Source organism: Vigna umbellata, chromosome 1, assembly GCF_029865625.1.
Source record: "Vigna umbellata cultivar VRB3 chromosome 1, Vumbellata_1.0, whole genome shotgun sequence".
NCBI classification, from domain to species: domain Eukaryota; kingdom Viridiplantae; phylum Streptophyta; class Magnoliopsida; order Fabales; family Fabaceae; genus Vigna; species Vigna umbellata.
Window position 1 is genome coordinate 103,345,582 of NC_142165.1, and position 23,541 is coordinate 103,369,122.

The 23,541-nt window shown below is 33.9% G+C and overlaps 3 protein-coding genes across 3 annotated transcripts; 1 reads left to right on the forward strand and 2 right to left on the reverse strand.

The window, feature by feature from the left end:
- Positions 1-4,247: 4,247 nt before the first annotated feature.
- LOC124835102 (4-coumarate--CoA ligase CCL1-like) lies at positions 4,248-9,080 on the reverse strand. The gene is made up of 5 exons (XM_047309980.2): positions 8,041-9,080; positions 6,793-6,988; positions 4,815-5,028; positions 4,558-4,660; positions 4,248-4,478 (listed from the first exon to the last, which is right to left on the reverse strand). The coding sequence occupies exons 1-5, from the start codon at positions 9,052-9,054 to the stop codon at positions 4,353-4,355; spliced, it is 1,653 nt and encodes a 550-aa protein (XP_047165936.1). The 5' UTR covers positions 9,055-9,080; the 3' UTR covers positions 4,248-4,352.
- A 1,465-nt stretch (positions 9,081-10,545) lies between these two features.
- LOC124835107 (4-coumarate--CoA ligase CCL1-like) lies at positions 10,546-16,664 on the reverse strand. Its single transcript, XM_047309986.2, has 5 exons — positions 15,611-16,664; positions 15,347-15,542; positions 13,309-13,522; positions 13,124-13,226; positions 10,546-10,943 (listed from the first exon to the last, which is right to left on the reverse strand). The coding sequence occupies exons 1-5, from the start codon at positions 16,613-16,615 to the stop codon at positions 10,842-10,844; spliced, it is 1,620 nt and encodes a 539-aa protein (XP_047165942.2). The 5' UTR covers positions 16,616-16,664; the 3' UTR covers positions 10,546-10,841.
- Positions 16,665-20,466: 3,802 nt separating this feature from the next.
- On the forward strand, positions 20,467-21,315 carry LOC148207023 (uncharacterized). Its single transcript, XM_088109368.1, has one exon. It carries the CDS (start codon positions 20,467-20,469, stop codon positions 21,313-21,315), a length of 849 nt encoding a protein of 282 aa, XP_087965494.1.
- The last annotated feature ends 2,226 nt before the right edge of the window (positions 21,316-23,541 follow it).

The window sequence follows — 23,541 nt, forward strand, 5'->3', positions numbered from 1 at the left end:
CTCATCTACAATACAATAAAAAAATGTTAATTAATAATAATATTGAAACACAAAATAATAAATAATTAGATTAAGCTAGGTGGGTTGGTAAGTCAATCTGGCTCAGCACGAGTTCTAAGTGAGTCAAGTTGAAAATTAGTTCGTATAAAAAAAATTTTCAAACTCAACCCGACCCGAACCCGTGGTGAGTCAAATTGACCTACGAATTCTAACCCATTTTCATATCATTACAAATTTTCATACATGAATCTAGTCATTCCAAAAATTCTTCATTAAAATAAGAACAAATTTAAATTCTTCATTAAATAAGAACAAATTCTTCATATTGCTTATCATCTTAGTTTAAAGTTGAAATGAAGACTTCATATATAAATATGTATTGTTTTTAGTATTAAGACATTTGAAAAAAAAAAGAAAAAACTATAATTAAGATCTAAGATATACTAACACAATATTGACAAATAAATGTATGAAATTCAATAAAATAGTTATTCTTTCAAATATTAATATACATTTAATTTTCACTAAACTAAGAGAAATGTTGAAAACTAATATTTTCGTGCAGTGTTGACTATGACAGATACCTCTCTTGTTAATTCTTAATCAATTACTCGATTATTATAACTGCTATTTTTAAATATTTAATTATTATTATTATTATTATTATACTTTAAATAAGATTTTTTTTAATCAAATCTCATACTATTTCATAAATATTGGTAATCTCTTACTATTATAATAGTTTAATAAATATATATAACCGTTGAAGTAGGATTTTTTTTTAAAAGAGTAATGTTATACACACTAGGTATTTTTTCTGAACTGTGTGGTGTTATGACCGAGACTTTTTGTACTCTAATCAAGAATCATTTCTGCTTGTACTGGTGCAATTTCATAAAGTCCTTAATCTTGAAAATGACCATCATTAAAATTAGGTTTAAACCCTTAACTCTATCACACCTTCTTACATCGAGTTTCCACTGTTTGTAGTGCACCTTCACATAGTGCCGTTAAAATGGGTTAAAATCCGTGAGCTAATTCGGTTCACCATGGATTTGAGTCAAGTTGGGTTGCAAAAAAATGCAAAATTTTTTATGCGAACCAATTTTGACCCGGCTCAATAAGAACCCGGCTCACACAAGTTGAACCCGTGATGGTTCGGGTTGGCTCACCAACCCACCTATTTTTTTTAATTAAATCAAATTAATTAAATTAATTATTCAAATCTTATTCTTTTTGTTTTATTTTCTTTTATATCAATTGGTTTAATTAATACTGTTTCAATTTGATTGATCAAAGTAACATGTTATAAGAATCTCATGAAAGAAGAGGATGAATTGACTCACTAAATGATCAAACCATAGTAGGTTGAGTCGGGTTGGTTCGGATTACCCATTTTTAGAGCTATGCATTCACATTCAAACTGGTGTACCCTCTGCATTCAAGTTTTCTACTTTTCTTCTCACATTTAAGCTTACTGATTCTCTTCACACCGAAAGCGCATCACTCCAATTTATCATCATTTCACCGATTGAGTGTTGGGTGTTCTGTCAATGGAGAAGCCTTTCTGCAGATTTTTATTGCATTTTGGATTATAAAAGTCGAAATGTATTTTTAAATTCAAAAATATATTTCAGATTCTGTAATCCAAAATATATTTTCAAATATACAAACATATTTTGGACACTGAAATTTGGTATTATTATTATTATTCTTTATAATCAATTTTAATATTTATATTAAAGTAATAATAAAATATTTAAATTTATTATATTTATTAGTAAAAATACTTCTCTAATATTATTATCAGTAATATTTCGGATCAGACAATGTCAGTAGAATCATTATTATCACATTTATAGGAGTGCATGAAGAAAACAAAAAGAGTGCAGTAAGAAATTGTCTTCATTAAGTAAAGACAGGCAAGTTTTTATTCCATCTTAACCCAATAGAGGTCTAACGAAAACGGCCCAATTTCTTTCTACAACCTTTTTTATCTTATTGCACCCTCACAAAATATGATAACCTAATCCTTTATTAAAAAGTGATTCTTTTTTTATTATCTAATCCAGAATATATTTTCTGAATTTGAAAATATATTATAAATTAAGCAGAATGTATTTAAAAAATATATATTATATTTAAATTACTCGCTATAATATTAAAAGAATATCTCTACTAATAAATTCAATACAGTAAATCTATATATTAAATAGAAAATATTCATAGAACAATCCATAAACATTAGGTGAAAATATTCATAGAATTATTTTTAAATTCGAAAATACATTATAAACTATATAACATAATATAATAAAAAAACACATTTTTTATTTTACAATTCATAATATATCTGAAATACACTTTTGAATCCAGAAATACATTCAAATTGTACCATCTAAAATGTGTTTTTTTTTTCATCTTAAAAATTATAATACTTCATAATGTATTTCTAAATTTAAAAATACATTTTAAATTACATAACTCAAATTACAATAAAAACTTCAAAAAAAAAACCTCATCCATTGACAAACACCTAATCTATCCCTCTCGGTAAAACGATGATAAATTGGGGTAGTGCCCTTTTCTTGTCAAGAAATTGAGAAAGATTGAATGTGAAGAGTGCACGAGGGTGTGAGGGAACAGGGTTAACGGTTTAAACCTAATTTTAATGAACGGTATTTTGGGATTAGGGATTTTAAAGGCTGCAGGAAGAAAAAGGGAGGTGTAGGAAGAAATGGCAAGAAAAATGTGGGCCTCTGTTCAGTACAGGCCCAATTCTCAAGCTCGAAACACTTCCGTCCATAGACTACTCAAACTCTGGTGAATCATTCACCAACTCAATCTCCATTTTGTCATCAATAATCATATACCGTAAAGTAATTCCAACTTTGCATGAATCATGACCAAAAGTTTTTCATGCTATAAAAAAGCTTTATTGAGAATTACAAGTTGTTCGAACTTAAGTTTTTCTTCCACCATGTTTTTATTTACTGAAATAGTCACAGTCAATTTTTTATTAAAATCATATCATAAACTATTTTGATTCCATTATACTGGTCATGTTGGTATTTTATAAAAGTGTAAGATAATTGGTCATAAAATACTGGTCATGTTTCAATTCTTGATTTATTAATTTATTTTCGCATTCCTCCAAAGGACAATAATTATTGGGTTCAGAATAATCGAAAATACACACAAAAGAAACAAAACAAAAAAACATAACTATGTCAAATAAAGTTATAAGATCGTACACATATAGAGTTCATATCAACCACATACACAAAAGTATCAATCACCACCGTATATTGCATAATTATATAATGGACACTGTCTTTTAGAACGTTTTCATAATTCTAATTTAAATAGACGCTAGATAAAAAGGTCAATATGTGAAATAAATAATACTTTACATAGTCATAACTGTAATGTATAATTATAAAATAATAATTTAAATAACTATGTATATAAAAAGAATAGGAAATGAAAAATTGTCCAAGAATTTTAATATCAGTTGGTTAATTTCAAGCTTCCATCATCGAAAACTTTTTATTTTTATCTTTCTCATCTAAGAATATCATGACACGGGGTGTGGATGGGATACGTGCTCTGCCCTTTTTCTCTTTGTTCTCTGCTCTTTTATTCTTGGGCCTTTCTCTTTTTGCTGCCTTTTGATCTTCAATAAAATAAAAAAAACAATATCTAACCTCATTTTTTCTTTAATTAAAGGTAGAGGACACATTTTTACATTTGACACAAAGTATAAAAATAAAATAATTATAAAAATATAAACGTTTGTATTTTTTTTAAGAATAAAGAGAATAAAAAGTAAATAGAGATAAATATAAAAAATTTAAATGTGTTAAATAATCATTTTTTTTCTTTTCTCTTTCATAACTATTTTAATATTCAAAAATTAGTTTCTCGATCGTTTGTTTTTTAATGTTACGGTACTTTCTGTCATTATTAATCTTGATAACTTTGTGAACTCATCATTATATGTTAAGTCTTCATACATTAAACTATCAAGTTCAATTCAAATTATAACAAATTTAAACACATGTGGTGTTATTTTCTCCGCAATGATCAATTCTTTTTAATTCGGCAGTAATTCGATTTCCAAATTGCAACGACTTGGTGGCTTTTGATTTGATCATGTTGTAATTCAGAGTCTGGTCTCCATATATATATATATATATATATATATATATATATATATATACACAACATGCATGCAACATCATACGTTACACATGAATAAACTTATACAACACAAACGATTGTTGAAAACGAGATGTAAAAATCGGAACAAAAACCACAAAAAAAGAAGATTTGTGGTGTGTCACAAGGACCTAATTGGCCACCACCACACCTTCGTTAACTCTTGCACTTAGTACCTTCCTCAGAATTTTGCCTGAGGCTGCTTTAGGAATAGAGTCTGTGAAGAAAACCCGACCAATTCTCTTGTAAAACACCACCTGCCACAAAAACATTCTTATTACAACCACACAAATATAACTCACATAAATACTTCATTCACATGTTCGGTAAGAGAACCTGTTGTGAAATGTATTTCTTTATCTCATCTTCAGTGATCTCAGAACCTTTTGATCTTACTACAAATGCAACAGGAATTTCTCCCGCAGCTTCATCTTTCATGCTGAAACCAACACCCCTTCATATTAGTTACAAGTATATATTTACTGAAAATAATTGTAATGAGACAAAAAGCAAACATAAAACTTTACCAAAAGAAACATAAAACTGAGACTTGTCTTTTTTAGGGTTCGAAAGTTATTAGGTAACGAACTTACGGTACAACGGCAGCTTCAGAGATGTCTGGGTGAGAAATTAACAAAGCTTCGAGCTCAGCGGGAGGTACTTGGAACCCTTTGTATTTGATCAATTCCTTTAACCTATCAACAATGAAGAGTTCGTCATCATCGTCGATGTAACCAATATCTCCTGTGTGGAGCCATCCATCTTTGTCTATGGTTCTCTCTGTAGCCTCTGGGTCGTTTAGATATCCTACCAACCACATATTCAACATGCTAAGAAAAAAATACAAGGTATTTTTTTAACATAGAGTTTTTTCTTTCTCAATTACAACCTTATATTCAGTTGAATAATAAACAAATGCATGTCGATCACCTACCTCGAAGTATCTATTTTCATGCCAAAGTTGATGTAACGCTATTTTGTAAGGCGTGGAGCATAACAAGTGGATTACACGTCGTACATGATTAAAATAATTGTGACTAGTTTTTGTTGCTGTTGAAAAGTAACTATGACCGGTTGGAGCTTGTGATTTCGTCTCAGTGGGAAAATCAGGTAAATGGGGTAGGTGAAGATGTGGACTTCCAGACATTATTGCCGTCACCTTCCATTTCAACTTTCGCCTATAATTTTTCTGACCTATCAACTTGTTCGCTGAAATTCTTTAACACGCCTTCGAAAATATTGATAGGGTTTTTTCATGATTGTTTAAATATAAGTAACAACGATTAATTATTTTTACAGTAGAAACCGAGGTAAATATTCTGGTTAGAATTCTTAAGTTTATATGTAATATATTATAAAACTACAATCTTAAAATAGATAACTTGTTTAACCGAAAACTCGGCGACAAGAAACACTTGCTTAAGCAAAAACACACTGTAAATACCTTGGCAGAGTTTTTCTGAGCACGCAAAGGAAATTAAATAAAAAATTATAGAGATGGTTTCTTTAAATAGTAAAACTTAAAGACAGATTCAAATCAGGAAATTAATTTACTTGTACCAAAATACGTTATGCCTATAACAGAGTAAACGAGACGAAATAGGAAAAGAGCGAGTGGAAAAATTTTTGAACGAAAAATTAAACTGTTGAAAAAACTAGCATGCAAGAGAGTGAGTGGGCACGTGAATACATATGATCAAAGTCTCCTTGAACGGAGTGGAAGAAGCAGAATATGATGTCACTGTCAGAGTTACCAATTATATATAATAAATTAATAATTAAGCTCTCTAAAATCATTGCAAGAGTTTGGTAGCTGATAAAGCTATTTTTACGTGAGACGTTGAACTCGTGTGGAGTTTCCCACTTTGAAATTGTGTGGCCATATAAATATGATAATCATGGTGCTCATACCATTCAATTTGGCCACCCAATCTTTTCTTCCACCCAACTCAACCACCCCACTTACAGTACTTTTTAAGAAATAAAAGAAAAAGAAAAGATAATATATTTAGCGAAATATTTTTTAACTTAAAAAAATTAACTTTAGCAAAATATATATATTTAGCATTACAAAGATTCAAATTTACACCCAAATCTTTAACCATTCTTACCAACTTGCATGAAAAGTTTTTTTGTTTAAACCTAATCTGTATCTAATAAGAGCGTCAACGAAGTTGGTCTTTCTTGGTTTACTATTACGACTAATTGTTGGAAAGTCTTTCTCTGTTTTCTATTCAGACTACTTGTTGAAATGTTTCACATGACTAAATATTTCACCAATGATTTATGTAATTGAGTTAAAGTTATTAAAATTATGAGTTAGAATATATTTAGCAAAATTTATTATTTATTTATTATTAGATCATTTATTAATATCTAATTATATATATATATATAGTTTTTGATATGTTTAAATAGTACGAATCACATCTTCTAAATTAATTTTGGAGGATTAAGTTAAACTTAATACTAATTAATGTTTCACTGTGTTAGCATTGTTTTTATTCATACTCTGTTTATATGATAGTGCGCATGATGAGTGTGTTTATAAATAAGTATATGCAGTAATACCTTTCATAACCTTTGTGCCTCTTATGCAAATTTCACCGGTTTCGTTTCTGGGAAGAGAAACACCAGTTTCTGTGTCGACGATTTTCATCTCAGCGTTTCTGACAACGGTTCCGCATGCACCAGGTTTTATCTTTGAGGGTTCTTTTGCAAATGCCATGCTAATCGCAAGTGGTCCTGCTTCTGTCATCCCATACCCCTGTACGTCAAAAATTATAACTCTTTCATTTTATTTTACTTTTCACTTTCAAATAAAGCCTTCATTGTGGTTTCAACGCCAGAATAAGAATAACAACAATATGGTACGACCACGAAGACAACACGCCGCTCATAACTTTCTATGTTCATTGAAAACCTTAAAGTACAATTTCTTTTTCATATATCTACGCGTGCCAGTAATCAAACCCAGTGTTTTAAATCAGCAACACAGTTTACCACTATCTAAATTTCACGTCAGCGTATGTACTAAATTAATAAACGGTTTGTTTCAATGCTTTCATTAAAATTATTTATACCCAAAATACATCATTAAAAGTTTTTACTGCTCTTGACCATTGAAACAAAAAAAACAGTATTTTAAAAGAAGGCCAAGCTTTAATTGTTTGAAAAAAAAATTATATATTTTGTACTACAGCTATCTTTTAAATAAAATATTGTTTACAAGAATAAAATAAATAAAAATTATTTTTTCATAAAATATGTAAAGAAAATTTTAACTTTTAAAAAGCTAGAAAGAATAAACTACAGCTTAAATAACGCTTTGCACAAAGAATATCTTTGCGAGTGCAAGGTGATATTTTGTAAGATTTATTTATGAGATTCGCACGCGTGTATTTGTTATCCAAAACGAATGTGAGAAATATATATTTATATTTATTTAATATATATTATAAAGATTAAACCATCATAAAAAAGTATTTTTTTTATATTTAAAAATTAATAATGAAAAAATAAAGAAAAATAATATAAAAATTTTGTATGTATTAAAATATAATATTTTAATAAATATTTATGCTAAAAAGAAATCAGGAATTGATGAGAGAAATTAAAGTATTTTGCAGTTACTACCATAATAAAAGAAGCCATTGAAGAAAGTGCCACTGTTTCAGTGGCTTACGTCACTAAAATCCTCCTTGTTGTCAACGAATTTTTTTTTTTGTAGTGTGACTGAAGAAAATCAGGAAAACGTTTTAATTTTAATTTGGGTGTTGATTGAAGTTATATTTATTATTTTTGTAATGAAAATGAAACCTGTCCGAAAGTGGCGTGTGGTAGCCTTGATTCCACAGCTTCTTGTAGTTCCTTTCCCAAGGGTGCGGCGCCGGTGACGACGGCTCGAACGGACGAGAGGTCGTATCGGTGGGCCTCTCCGCTCTTAACCAACGCCAAAACGATGGGTGGCACAAACGACGCAACGGTTACCCTGTACTTCTGGATCAGCTCCAACAGAGTCGTCATCTCAAACTTCTGTACAATGAGAACGGCCGCACCGGATCGAATCCCGGAGAGTAAAATTGAATTTAGAGCATAGATATGAAACATAGGCAGCACGCAGAGGAGCACATCGTCGCTGTGAGTGTACTGGTGCGCGTTTTCGCCGTCAACTAACTGCGAGATAGTGGTGACCAAGTTTTTATGCGACAACATAACGCCCTTGGGGAGCCCCGAAGTGCCAGAAGAAAACGGAAGCGCGACGACGTCGTCAGGGCTAATCTTAACGGCGGGGGCTTCCGTTTCGTCGGCGTTAGTTAGCGTGGAGAAATGCAAAACGCCGTCGTTCTCAGGGGGACATGTATCGATGCACATGACCATGACGTCAGTGCCGTCGGCGAAGCTCTTGATTTTGTCCACGTACGCGGATTGTGTTATGACGAGCCTGGTTTTGGTGGCGGTGGCTTGCTTGGCCAGCTCCTGCGGAGTGTAGAAGGGGTTGGCAGTGGTGATGACGGCGCCGCGGTGGGAGGCGCCGAGGAAGGCGAGGGCGAATTGGGGGCAGTTGCGGAGGACGAGCATGACGACGTCACCCTGGCGGATGCCGATGTTGTGGAGACCGGCGGCGATGCGGCGGGCTGCGAGGTCGACTTCGGCGTAGGTGAGTGTTTCGCCGGTGTCGCCGTCGATAAGGCATGTTCGGTGTTGGAATTGGGAGAGGTTTTGGAAGCAGTAAGAGTGTAGTGGAAGGTGCGTGGGAATGGGAATATCAGGAAGTGGGGATCTGAAGATGAATTCTTGTGGAGAAGGTTCCATTGTTGGTGTTGGTGGCATAGGAAAATTTGCTAGTTTGCTTCAAAGTGAGGGTAGCATGTATTCATATATATGTGCGTGAGAAGCTTGTGGGTTACATCAAGAGTTGTTGAGACAGGGACAGCAACTTCACACGTATATAATTGGAAGTTTTTGTTTTCGTTGTTTAGGTAGAAACACTCGGAGCAAATAAGACTACTATTTCTTATGTTTTTCTCCAACACAATGGATATTTTATTTTTCGTGGATCAAAAATATTATTTTAACTAAATTCTAATTTAGGTAGAACGAGAAAAGATAATGACTTTTTTTTTTGTTTTTCCTTTCGAGCATGGATATTCATTTTATAATCTATCTACAAAATATTTTATACTTGTGCTTTTCTCACACATCATGAGTGTTTTATGTTTTACATTGAAACAAATTAAGTGTAACTTTCGTCCATCTTTTAAGAAAAGTTGAAATAAGATAAGGGTGTTGTTAAGTAATTCTTAAAAAGTACAAAGTATATGTTGTTGTAATTTATTATTCTTCCTTTAATGTGAGATTTCCAATTATATAATTAATGCCATTTAACAAAATCTAACGGTCTGTTCTAATACGACTTGGACTTGTTTCTTTCAATTTTATGACATGTCAGTGTGTACAAGACATGATTATAAAGATAATCAATATTATTTTAATTTTCGATTAATAAAAAATATATTTTTTCCTAGACAATTTTGAATTTTAACTTAAAATTGTTTTAACGAAGAGATATGACATTTTTAATTAGAGTATTGAGCATTTTGTCTTAATCTATATTTTGTTGGACTTATAATTTATTTTGTTAAAGTTAAACTTTTTACATATTGAATGTTTTGTTTTTCGTTTCACGTTATTATTGTTTATTCTTTTAGTCATGATTATTCTATCTTAGTATTTATATTAAGATTTGTTATATAACTTTTTATAATTGCTTTGTTACATGAGATAAATGCATTTTAATTTATTTGCGGATATTTATATTTTATTATTTTTAATCAGTTTTGACTGATCGGAATTTTGTTTATAAGGAAACAATTAATGAATGAAACAAAAATAGAAATACGGCACAATATTTTTTATATATCCCTACCCTACGTCTTTTGTACAATACAACTCTCCATACCTTTTCGTAAAATCCTTATATTGGTTGCTTTTCTTGAATAGTTTTCCTATAAGGAAACTCTTTACAAAACTTTCCGACGATCTCAGAAGAAATGGAAATAATTAAATTAAATATAATGACTAAAAATATTTATTTATTCTATTTAACCCATTACATTTTTTTGCTACAGTATTTAATTTATCTTTCTCCCATAAAATATACTGTGTTACAAATTTATATTATGAAAATAGCATTATCCTTTTTTCTATCCCTGTCTCACCAAACTTTTGCCTGTTGTTGCAAGATTCAAGTTTTTTTTTTGGTCCATAAAACAGGGAAATGTAGTTAATAAAAAAACTTTTGGCTTTGATATGAACGAAAAACACAAAATCAAACAGAGACAATGAATTTCCACATCCACCTACCACCACCACTTTGGATGGTCCAGGTCAATCTCAATGTCATAGTAACGTCACTTTTTACGTCACATATAAGATTCTACTGAATTCAATATGGGCCGTAATTAAAATGTAAGCCCAATAGTTATAGGATTGGGGTGGCTATTCTCCCCACCTTTTCTTGCTATTTTCACCCCTTAGTTTTTATTCTATGTGAAGGAAAAACTTATTCGTATGAAATGAATTCATTGTATTAGGCCTCATTTTGAGAAGGGTTGGCCTCAAAGCCTTGCCATGATTTCTCTTCGCAAGATCTTTCCAGAGGCAGACTTTGGAATGGAGCCCACAAAGAAAACCCTGCTGATTCTTTTATAAAACACAACCTGCCACAAAGGAAAAGGCATATAATATATATTATATAAACATTAAAGACATTTAAATTATTAATTCAAAGGAAAGTGAATCAAAATTCCTGTATAAAAATATTTTTATTCTTTTAGTTTTATTTTAGTTATATGAGTTTTGTAAATTTTAATATTTTCAATTAAATATCTTTCGTACAGTGTATTAAGTATTACATTTTTTATATTTTTTAACTGAGTTTATTTTCTATTATTTTACTTTATCATCTCGCGTAAAAAAACAAATTTTACATATGTGAAGAAGAAACAACAATTTCGTTACGTAATATGTTTTAAATTAAAATTATGAAAATTATTTATTATTTTATATTAATCACAATATTAATTCATATTAATCACAAAAAAATTAATCATGATAAAATAAAACGATGCCAAAATAAAAAAAATTAATAACAAAAATTTAAGGGTTAAATATGTTTTTAGTCCCTGAACTATCAAGCGATTTTGGTTTTAGTCCCTATTCAGAACTTTGATGGTTTTTAGTCCTTATTGTTTTGAAACTCTGATTAATAGTCCTTAAAATTGGACGGTGTTAAGTTTCAGTGGATGTGGCAAACGGCGTTGCCACGTGATCACTCATCTGCTCTATTCTCTGTCTGCCACGTTGGATGTTTAAGTGTTTGATCTGAGATTAAGTTAGTTAATTTTCCCCTAATTCAAAAATTTAATTTCACAAAATTATGAACCCTAGATCTGATTTCAATGAACAACGTAATGAACTATCAAGCTACACAGTATTGCTTTTTCTGGTGCCTTCGTAAATCTTGTTACTCTTCTTCCATCACCAACCACAAACCCAGTATCACTATCTACACGCTCGTCCACCCTGTAATGGCAGAGTCCAATCCCTAATTCAAAAATTTCCTTTGTTTTAGATCACTTAGCCCAGCTTGCCGCACGCGAAGCTAACTTGCTCTATGGCATGGAGGTCAGAGTCCAATCCCTACAGTACGAACTTCAAATGATCAAAGACCTCCTCAATACCACAAAGAGAAAGAAGGGAATGGAACATACTGTTGTGAACCAAATCAGAGATGTGGCCCACTTAGCTGAGGATGTCATCGACACTTTCGTAGCCAAAGTTTCCATTTACAAAAGGAGAACCCTTCTGGGGAGGATGCTCCGTGGCTTTGGCCAAGCAAGGTTGCTCCGCCACGTAGCCGACAAAATAGACAAGCTCAAAACCACTCTCAACGAGATACGCGACAACAAGGACAAATATGATGCTTTCAGAGAAGCCACTAATCAATCCGCAGCAGAAGATGAGGAGGAGGAGAAAAGGTTGCAATCGCTGCACAAGCTAAGAAGAGACGTGGAGGAAGAACATGTGGTGGGCTTTGTCAAGGACTCCAAGGATGTCGTCAAGCGACTCTTGAACTGGATAAAGTAAAACTAATTTTCCCCCAATTCAAAAATTTAATTTCACTGTGAACCCTATATCTGATTTCAACGAAGAACGTAATTAATTAACTTAATCAAACCCTAAACACTTAAACATCCAACGTGGCAGACAGAGAATAGAGCATATGAGTGATTACGTGGCAACGCCGTTTGCCACATCCACTGAAACTTAACACCGTCCAATTTTAAGGACTATTAATCAGAGTTTCAAAACAATAAGGACTAAAAACCATCAAAGTTCTGAGTAGGGACTAAAACCAAAATCGCTTGATAGTTCAGGGACTAAAAACATATTTAACCCAAAATTTAATTTAAAAATATAATTTTTTTAATTATTCCATATATAAATTAAAATTTAATAAGAATTCAGTTAAAATAAAATGGTCATTCCATTCTTTCACATTATTTATGCTAATAAATAAAAATGTAATTATCTCTCTTGATGAAATGTTATATTTTAATTCATAAAAGTATTCTTAACTCATCTAATACTACATTTTAATGGTAGATCAATAACATGAAATGACTATACCCTTAATCCGAGTAAATCACCTTGTTTCATTTTTTCATCATCTGTATTTTGAGAAATAGAAAATATACTATAATAGAATCACAACATTTTTTGCAAAATATTAACAGTTAAATATTTAAAATCCAAAAGTGATTTGATCTACTTAATTTCAAAATGTTTCTGTTTATTTGATTTCATTTATCTCTTCAAAAAAACATTAGTTAATTACCTTGTTTGAGATGTATTGCTTGATTTCTTGCTCAGATATATTAGAACCTTTTGATCTTACAACAAAAGCCACTGGAACTTCTCCTGCAACTTCATCCTTCATGCTGAAAAAAAAAATCAGAGATAATTAAATTAAAAATTTTGTTATAAGAAAATAATTTATATAATAATAAGTAAAGAACTTACGATACAATAGCAGCATCTGAAATATTGGGGTGAGCAATTAGAATGGCTTCCAACTCCGCTGGAGCCACTTGAAATCCTTTGTATTTGATCAACTCCTTTAATCGATCAACGATGAAAAGTTCATCATCATCATCGATGTACCCAATATCACCCGTATGCAACCATCCCTCCCTATCTATTGTATTTTTTGTCGCCTCTTCGTCGTTTAGGTAACCTAACCAAATATCACAAACAATAACCCATTTCGTAAACAATTGCATGTGCATAGTTTTTTTTTTTAATTAGTTTATATGATATCAACTTTAAAGTAGTATTACTTAAAATACGGTAAAACAGTTTCAAAATTTAATGCAATGTTTTTCTTTTATAATTGAAAAGCAATGGAGGAGATAACGTAATTCGAGCATTAGTTTCAAATTTTAGTTTATAATCCACATCACACTCATGTTTTTGCTTATCATATTCCCACAGGAATAATATTCTGAGAAACCTATTTCGTTTGCTTTTACGAAATCGGGGGTATTTATCACTAGTTTCTCCGTGTTTTGACTTACCATATCAATACAGCATTAAAGATAAAAATTAGAGAAAATTATTTAATACATGATTAACACAATTTGAATTTGATTATTCAGTTGTTAGATACCGAAACCCTAATAAAAAGATACAAAATATATATTAGACAAAATATATATCAGACCAATTAAAAATATTTTAGCACTTTGCTTCCCTTAATTAAATTTCCACTTCAAGAATACTTAAGTTCTAACTATTGATGCCATTAACACTTGTTGATAAGAAAAAATATTAATTATGGTTGTTCTTCCAATATAAAAAAATATTTTACGGTAGGAACTAAATCGAGAAATTTAAACCATACATAATATGGCTTATGAAAAAAATAAAGTAATTTCTACTAAGTAGTCAACAAAACATTAAAAGGTGGAGTTTCTGGCATCTAATATAATTAATTGTTGAAGTATAATAATTAAAGAGTTTTTAATGATTTTTGAAATTGTGTTTATAAAGTACCTCAAATGTAGTTGTGCATAAATTTATAATGCAGTCAATATAGTTTTAACAATTTTTAAAATTTTAAAATATATGTTTACTTTATGTTACAGTCCACATAATTGACGATTTAAATTTTGTGGAATTAATTTTTTTTTTACAGAGAATGAAAAAGGATAAAAACATGAATTCATTATGGGAGAAAAGTGAAAGAAAAAAAAACTATTATTATAACTCTTCGAATTAAAGTTGCAAGAAGAATAGTTTTAAAAAAACATGTTTTGAAAGACTACTTTATATAGACATTAATTAATTTAACTATTTGATTGTAAGTATTTATTTTAAATATAGTGCGGGTAACTAAGAGTAGAGTGACATTTAAATTCTATGTTGATAACTTTTTTCTATGTTATACTTTCTATTTTAATTATGAATTACCTTATTAATCTTTTAAATTATTGTTTTTATATTATATTTGTTACCAAATAGAATTAGAAAAGAGACATTTCGTGTCTCTTTGTACATTTTTTAGAAAAATAAAATTAAATAGTAAGTGGTTATACGGTTGAAAAACTTAAGTGATTTTATAATGTGATAAAAATATGTGTAGTTTTTTTTTTTTATCATGTTAGTTGTTAACATTAAATTGATTACTGTGTTAACGAAGAATTGAACTCGTAATCTATTATCAGTCACTCTTTAATCTTTATTACCAAACCAACTTTAATTAAATGAAAAAATATGTGTAGTAACTTTCAATACTTAAACTTTTCTTTTACTTTTTAATTTTAAAATATAATGAAAGATAATACAAAAATATAAATGTATACATTAGATAAAAAACACTCATGGGACCCTTTACTTAAAAGTTAGGGAGAAATATATAGTTTGATGTTATTTCAAAGTGGATTTTCTTGTGGTTTTTAACTTTTTAGTTTTTATTGAATTATCAAGTTATTTAATTTAAATTAGAAACCGAAGTTATTTAATTTAAAGTGGTGATTATGGAAAGAGAAGAAATTTTTACCTTTCATGATCTGGTTGCCTCTGATGCAAATCTCACCTGCTTTATTCCTACGGAGCGAAGCTCCAGTGTGAGGGTGAACGATCTTCATCTCCGCGTTTCTTAGCACGCACCCGCTCGAACCTGATTTCATTTCCACTCCTTCCTTCGCAAAGGATAAGCAGAACGAAATAGCTAATGCCTCTGTCATCCCGTAACCCTGCATGCGTGTATTATCAAGGTCACTCCATCACAAGCGCACAATTCATCATAATCACTCATAGTTACCTGACCGAATATGGCGTTGGGTAGTTTCGCCCTCATACAATTCTCAAGTTTCTCTCCCACTGGTGCTGCACCACATATAATCATTCGAATCGACGACAGGTCGTATCGCTGCAAGTCTGGACTCTTCGCAATCGAGAGTACGATGGGTGGCACAAACGCCGCCACGCTTACCCTCTGTTTTTCAACCAACTCTATCAACTTAACAATGTCAAATTCGGGCATTATCAAAACGGTAGCCCCAACTCGAAGAGAACAGAGCAAAACACTGTTGAGGGCATACATATGGAAAAGTGGAAGCACGCACAACACCACGTCCTCGCTCCGCATATACACATTCGGGTTCTCTCCGTCCACTTGTTGCGCCACGCTCGTAACTATCCCCTTGTGCGTTATCATCACTCCCTTCGGAATCCCCGTCGTTCCTGAAGAATACGGCAGCGCAACCACGTCGTCCGGGAATATTTTAACACCGGGAATGTCTTTCTCGTTTGCCTCCGTCAACTCCGAGAAGTGAAGGTAACCTTCCGGCGCCGCATCGACGCACATCACTCTGACGTCGTTTTCCCTCGCGAAATCCTTCACTTTGTCCACGTAGGACGCCTGCGTTATGATGAGTTTGGCGCTGGAGGCCGCGGCTTGCTTGGCCACCTCCGCCGGAGTGTAGAAGGGGTTAGCGGTGGTGATGGTGGCGCCGCAGATGGAGGAGCCCAGAAATGCGAAGACGAACTGAGGGCAGTTCCGGAGGAGAAGGAGGATGACGTCGCCGTGGTGGATGCCGAGTTTGTTGAGGCCGGCGGCGACTCTGAGAGCGGTGAGTTGAACGTCGGCATAGGTGAAGCATTCCCCGGTGGCGGCGTTGATGAGGCAGGGTCGGTGGTTGAATTGGGAGATGTTTTGGAAGATGTAAGTGTGGAGAGGGAGGTGCGTGGGAATGTAGATGTCGGGGAGTTTGGAACGGAAAATGAAGTCATGGTTTTGGTGTTGTGTAGATTGTTGTTGTTCCATTTGGGTTGGTGGCAGGCAAATGTGTTTGTTTGTGGGTGTGAAAGGTCGAAGGGAGATGGAAGGAGAGCAACAGAAGCTTGGGTTTGTTATTTGGTTACAATGCTTATTTATATGCATGGGTACTGTGAATTATTTGCAGTGCATTATTTAAAAAATTTTAAAAAAATGTTTTTTTTGTCATTTTATTTTCTAAGAGTTAAATTATTTTTAATTAAAATTGCACTGTAATTTAAAGAAAATAAACTTAACAACGAGAATAGATGTAAAATAGTATATAATTTACGTTATATTGTGCGGTTAAAAGATGTGGATAATTTGTACTTTGTAGTGTTGTTATCTAGAGCCGAGTATTTTCTACATTAGCTATGATTCTAATCCAGGCAAATTTATGGTCTTTAGGTTAAATATGATCTTACCATTTCAAATCGTCCTAATTCAAATGAAATTATGTTTTATTAGACCAAGATTTCATATGTCTAAATCCAATTAAACTTTCCGTATAAAAAGACAAAAAAAAAATAATAATAAATGTATCAATCTAATAAAACGGTCACAAAGAACAAGACTTGTATTTAAAAGAGGAAGAAAAAAATGTACAAAATTTATTACATTTCATAAAAGAACTAGAAACATGCAAAAATTAGGTACGATCGCACATAAGCTGCCGAATATGTTTGCACATGATTGCAGTCCCTAACCTTCCTAATTCCTAACTTCAATCGCGTACACCTCCTTACCTAATTGCCTATCGAAAATGCTTAATTATGTTTGAAGTTTATGATTAATTTGATCTTTTTAATATGGTTTTTCTTAAATTTTGTATACAGTGAGTACTAGACACTAGTACAGGATAGCGAAATGGCATCGGTTAAATGACTTAATAGGATTCGGTTATGCAACCGAGTCATATTCGGACGGTGTAAAAGAGGGTGGCTTTATGCCTCAGTTCTGAACCGGGTTGAAAAGATACAGGATGATGGATCAGTTCTAAAATAACCGAGGCAATTGCGTATTTTTTTTTCAAAACAATCCACTTCTACCTCTCCGTTACACAGTTCAGATACGCAAAATTGAATTTTTTTTCCCATATCAGAATCGAACCAAATATCAGAATAGCAAAGGGTTATTGAATTTTTTTTCCCTTTCAGAGAACCAAATATCATAACAACACGGAAAAATCAACTACACCAACCTTAACAAAATTGCTCCCAAAACAACAGAGAAAAAAGTATGGATTTTGATACAATGAGCGTTTAGGGAAGAAGAAAAGATTTGGGGAAGAAGGGAGGTTGCTCGCCACCGTTGCAGGACACCTCGCCGGCACCTCTTCGTTGCTCGCCAACGCCACCGCTGCAGGACGCCCTCGTCGGGACCTCGCCTGACCTCGCCGCGACCTCGCCTGACCTCGCCGCGTCCTCGTTGCAACCTCGCCGCCACCTCGCCACCACCTCGCCGCCACCTCGCCAAGGAACTCCGTTCAACTCTTAGATCGGTGAACCTCGCCGCCACCTCGCCAAACGCCTTAGATCGGCGAGCCTCCCATCACCGTCGCCGTGGTACTCGTCTCCACCATCGCACCTCCCCTCCGCTTTCGACGCCGGCCACCATCGCGCCTCCCCTCTGCTTTCGACGCCGGCCACCATCGCGCTTCCCCTCCGCTTTCAACGCCGACCACCATCGCGTCTCGTCCTCGCACCGTGGCTGTCAAGTGGGAAAGGAGAAGAGAGATTGCACCCTCTCTGTTTAGTGAGATGAGAGTGAGATGAGAGTGAGATGAGGAAAGAACGAGAGGGAAGATGAGAATGAGATGAGAGTGTCAGAGGAAAGAAGAGGAAAAAAATGAAAAAGCGGGTCAGGTGTGGTGTGACAGATTTGACCAAGTAATAGGCCTCGGTTTTACCTTTAACCGAGTCAATAGGGATGGGTTCAGACTTTTCAGTGACCAGCAGAGGTGTATAGGCTTCGGTCTCATTCCAAACGAAGCAATATGGAGGGGTTTAGACACCGGTTTCATAGCAAATCGAGGCTGTAGTTACGTTATAGGCACCGGTTTTGTGTTAACCGAAGCAATATGGCTTTTTGACCTCGGGTTGGATGGGGACCGAGGTATATAACCTTGTACGCTTCGGTTTCTCAATAACCGAAGCGTATATGGGGCGTCAGAATCCGCTTTTTTTACTAGTGAGAAAAATTATTAAATATAGTTTTGGTTCATTAAATTTTAGTAAAAAATAAAATTCGTTATTTAAAAAAAAACTTTGGTTTAATTTAGTCTTCCAATTTTAGATTAATGCATGAATTTAATTATTTTAATAAAAAAATTGTTAAAATTATTTAACATTTCAAATATATTTTTAAACTGATACTGAAGAAAATGTATCATATAAACAATTAGTCAGAGCGGTGCAATGGAATGAATGGTTAACACGTTCAACAAACTAGGAGGGGTGAACTGATTTCTTATCGTAAATTGTTCTTTTAATAATTTTCTCACGTAAATATGAATTCCTTAATACAATTTAAACAAATTAAAAAAGTAAGAAAGATAGAAATCGGTCCCGCACCAGAAGTCCTGTTTCTTGGAATTTTCATCTTCTTGGTTCTTATTTGTAAGCATCTGTGCTTATTTAAATTGGCTTATTGAACACATCATTTGGTGTTATTATTGGAGACTCTTTTGTACCCTATTATTGATCATAGTGGATTTTTCTTTGGTCTGGACGACTCGTGGTTTTTACCCTTGCATTGAGGGATTTTTCACGCTAAAAATTGTCGGTGTCTCTTTGTGCTTTGGATTCTATTTTTGTTCTATTTGTTTGGTGCTCCTCACAGATTCTCACAAGAAGGGGGATTGAATTTCCGTTGTGTTATTACTGTTTGATAAGTTGTTATATTTTTTGGCCTTTTCCCCATCACTTTCAACTCAACAACACTCAATCACACTTCCCGTGAAACTTCTCACTCTATGCCAACACGTCCAGTTTTCAAAGCCACGACACAAGGGTTCAGCAAACTTTATAGATAAGACTTTCAAAAATACACTTTTTGTATATTTCCTACTCTCATATTTTAGAACAGAGAGTCCAATCTAATTTATAGATACCTCCGAATTCAAAATGAATTCATAACGCTACAAAACTTGCAAATTCAAAATTGATTATTGATTATTATAAGTTGATAGTTGATTATCTTGAGTATAAATTGAGGTTTTCGGATTTAAACTACATTTTAACGCAACCTAAGACAAACAATACAAAGAATCAAAGATAAACCAGTAAAGATTTTCTTGCAACAAGAGCATTTAAGACTTGACTTTGAGACATCAATATTGAGCTAATCTCAAACAGTTACTGTCAAAAAACAGTAATCCGTTTTAGTTTGTTATTCCCGCTTTCCCAAAAGAACTCTATAAATAGAGTTCTTCCCCTTTTATTTTCAGTCGTAACAGAACATACAGAAACACACCATTACAGAAAATATACAACAAGAGCGTTCTTTACTTACCTCTGACCGAGTCTCTGTACATCCTTTTTCTTCTCTCTGAAACATCCATGGTTGCATCTTCTTGGAAGGCATCATTTCACTTCTCTCGCTAGCGCCTGGAGAGCCCTAGGCTCTTTCCCTTTCTGCTGTCTGACACGAAGGCCAGCTCCCTTATCTAAATGATGCCGTGCTTTTGTATGGGCCTCCAATCTAATTGGGCCACTCTATTTTCGGAAATGTGCTGGGCCATATTTTAATATGGTATCAGAGCAGGTTTTATACCTGCTCTGCTTCCGCTGTGTCTGTTTTCAAGACTAACATTAATTCTTGAACTGTTTCTTGTTTTCTTCTTGAATTGTTCTACTGATATGGAACACATGGATCAATCTGCAAATCCTACCAGTCCTTTCTACTTGCATCCTGGGGAGAATCCAGGACTCACTCTCATCCCTCAAGTCCTAAATGACAACAATTACTCATCTTGGAGCAGAAGCATGAGAAGGGCTCTCCTTTCCAAGAATAAAATCAAGTTTATTGATGGGTCAATCAAGAAACCTCAAAGAAGTGAAGTCTTGTTTGATGCTTGGGAGAGATGTAACATGATGGTTCTCTCCTGGATGATAAAGACTCTTTCTCCAGAAATTGCAGAAAGTGTAATATACGTTGAAGAGGCCAAAGAACTGTGGGAAGAATTGAAAGAAAGATTCTCCAAAGGTGACTATTTTAAAATTTCTGATTTGCTCCAAGATATCCATTCAATTAAACAGGGAGAGAGAGGTGTTAGCCAATTCTTCACAGATTTAAAAATTCTTTGGGAAGAATTAGAATCTCTTAGACCTATACCCACTTGTACTTGTGATATCCCTTGTAGCTGTGAGCTTTCAAAGATTTCTCTGAAATACAGAGAAATAGAGCATGTAATATGCTTCTTAAAAGGGCTGAATGACACATATAATACTGTAAGAACCCAAATTCTTTTGATGGATCCTCTCCCCACCATCAATAGAGTTTTCTCTCTTATCATGCAACAAGAAAGGCAAGAGAGACAAGATCTGGGCATTGTTAACCAGGGCCAAACTGCTGAAACCAAGATTCTGGCCAACACTGCTGATAAAAACAGTAACTTCTCAAACAGTAACTGGAAAAACCAAGGGCGTGGAAATGGACCACGTGGTCAAGGAAGGGGGAGAGGAAGGAACCCTAACTATGGAAAATAATGCTCCTATTGTAATAAAATGAATCATACTATCGATGAGTGTTATTCCAAACACGGTTACCCCCCTTGGTATAAGAAAGCTGACAGTAATCAGGACAGGAAAGGAGACTGGAATTCTACTAATGCTTGCCAAAACAGTTCAGGTCCAGAGGGCGTTCAATCTGCTCACCAGGTCAGCACCAATGCTGCCCTCAACTCTTTTACCCCTGAGCAGATGCAGAAGCTCCTCAAGATGATAGAGAAGGTTGATGAACCCACTCACAAGATCAACCAGGTGCAGAGAGATAACATAGAGGCCAAACAAGGTATTTCTTCTTGGATTCTTGACACAGGGGCCACAGATCATGTGACCCATGATAAAAGAAACTTTGTTACTTTTTACAAAATTTATCCTATCTCTATCAGATTGCCAAATAACACTATTATCACTGCTGAACATGCAGGGACTGTTCAATTTTCTAAAGTTTTGGTCATTTTTAATGTTCTATATATCCCAGATTTTTGTTTCAACCTAATTTCTGTCCAAAGTCTTATTAGAGACTTAAACTGTAGTCTAACCTTTTCCTTTAAGATTTGTCAGATAAAGGAGAATTCTACATTGAGGATGATTGGGTATGCTAAACAGTACCAAGGTCTCTATTATCTGCAAGCCTTTCCTAATCCGGACCAAAATTTCATTTCAAAGTCTGTTTTCTCTTATGAACATGTTGATGTAAATTTGTGGCACTATAGGTTAGGCCACCCTGGACATAAAACTATGAAACAGATATGTGATAAGTTCCCTTATGTGCAAATGGGTCCTGATATTGTTTGTGATGCTTGCCACTATGCTAAACAACATAAATTACCTTTTTCTAAAAGTGATTCTTTGACTGCTAATTGCTTTGAAATGATTCACTGTGACATATGGGGCCCTCTTTCAATTTCTTCTGTTCACGGCCACAAGTATTTTCTTACTATAGTTGATGACTATAGTAGGCATACTTGGATTTTTTTAATGAACAATAAAGGTCAGACAAGGGATTTATTACAGAATTTCATTGTCAAGATTAAAAATCAATTTGATAAAGTGATTAAAACTATTAGGTCGGACAATGGACCAGAATTTAACTGTATTAATTTGTATAATTTGTATGGCATTAATCATCAAAAGAGTTGTGTTGAGACCCCTGAACAGAACTCTGTTGTGGAAAGAAAACACCAACATATTCTTAATGTGACCCGTAGCCTTCTTTTCCAATCAAATATGCCTAATGCCTATTGGTCCTATGCCGTTAGTCACGCTGTTTACCTGATAAATAGGTTGTCTTCCCCCGTTCTTAATAACCAGACTCCTTATGATCTTGTTTATAGTGTTCCCCCCACCTATTTGAATCTCAAAGTTTTTGGGTGTCTTTGCTTTGCTTCTACCCTTGAGAACAGCAGAAATAAGCTTGACCCAAGAGCTAGAAAGGGAGTTTTCCTTGGTTACAAAGGTGGTGTCAAAGGCTATGTTGTTCTTGATATGAACACTAAGGAAATTTTCATAAGCAGAAATGTTGTCTTTTATGAAGATATTTTTCCCTACAAAAACCAGTGTGACAACAGGGAAGTTATTGACAGAGGAGAAGGTAGAACCACTTCTCTTGATGACCTCCTAGGCAGTCACAACCCCATTGATGATGAAATACATACGGAGATGGATGTCAATGAGCAAAGGGAGACTCAACAAACTGTTGCTGATAACAATAACAGTGACAGTGCTGCTAATGATGAAGAAAATCATAGTTGCAGGAGATCCAACAGGGTTAGAAGGACCCCTGAATATCTCAATGACTATGTGCATCAGGTTAATCACTCCTTATCTGTGAAAAATAATTTCAAAACTCCTTATCCGATTGCTGATCTATTGTCCTGTGACTCTTTGACAGCAAAGCACTTAAAGTACACTATGGCCATCTCTGCCAATGATGAGCCTCGGTCTTATAATGAAGCTAAAGGCATGTGCGAGTGGGAAGAAGCTATGCAGAGGGAAATCAAGGCTTTGCAAGATAATAACACCTGGTACTTAACACAGCTACCTCCAGGAAAGAAACCCATTGGCTGTAGATGGGTATACAAAACCAAATACAATGCTGATGGCACTATAGAAAGACACAAAGCACGCCTAGTGGCAAAAGGATACACTCAACAAGAAGGGATAGACTATTTGGAAACTTTCTCCCCTGTTGCCAAACTCACTACTGTT

Excerpts from the sequence above, each read along its gene's own strand:
- LOC124835102 (XM_047309980.2), bottom strand. The coding sequence starts at position 9,054 with ATGCCACCAACACCAACAATGGAACCTTCTCCACAAGAATTCATCTTC. Across the intron at positions 6,989-8,040 it reads CACACGCCACTTTCGGACAG|GGGTATGGGATGACAGAAGC; the intron begins GTTTCATTTTCA and ends TTTGACGTACAG. Across the intron at positions 5,029-6,792 it reads AGGCACAAAGGTTATGAAAG|GATATCTAAACGACCCAGAG; the intron begins GTATTACTGCAT and ends TGTGGTTGGTAG.
- LOC148207023 (XM_088109368.1), top strand. The coding sequence starts at position 20,467 with ATGGAACACATGGATCAATCTGCAAATCCTACCAGTCCTTTCTACTTG.
- LOC124835107 (XM_047309986.2), bottom strand. The coding sequence starts at position 16,615 with ATGGAACAACAACAATCTACACAACACCAAAACCATGACTTCATTTTC. Across the intron at positions 13,523-15,346 it reads AGGCAACCAGATCATGAAAG|GTTACCTAAACGACGAAGAG; the intron begins GTAAAAATTTCT and ends ATATTTGGTTAG. Across the intron at positions 13,227-13,308 it reads TCAGATGCTGCTATTGTATC|CATGAAGGATGAAGTTGCAG; the intron begins GTAAGTTCTTTA and ends TTTTTTTTTCAG.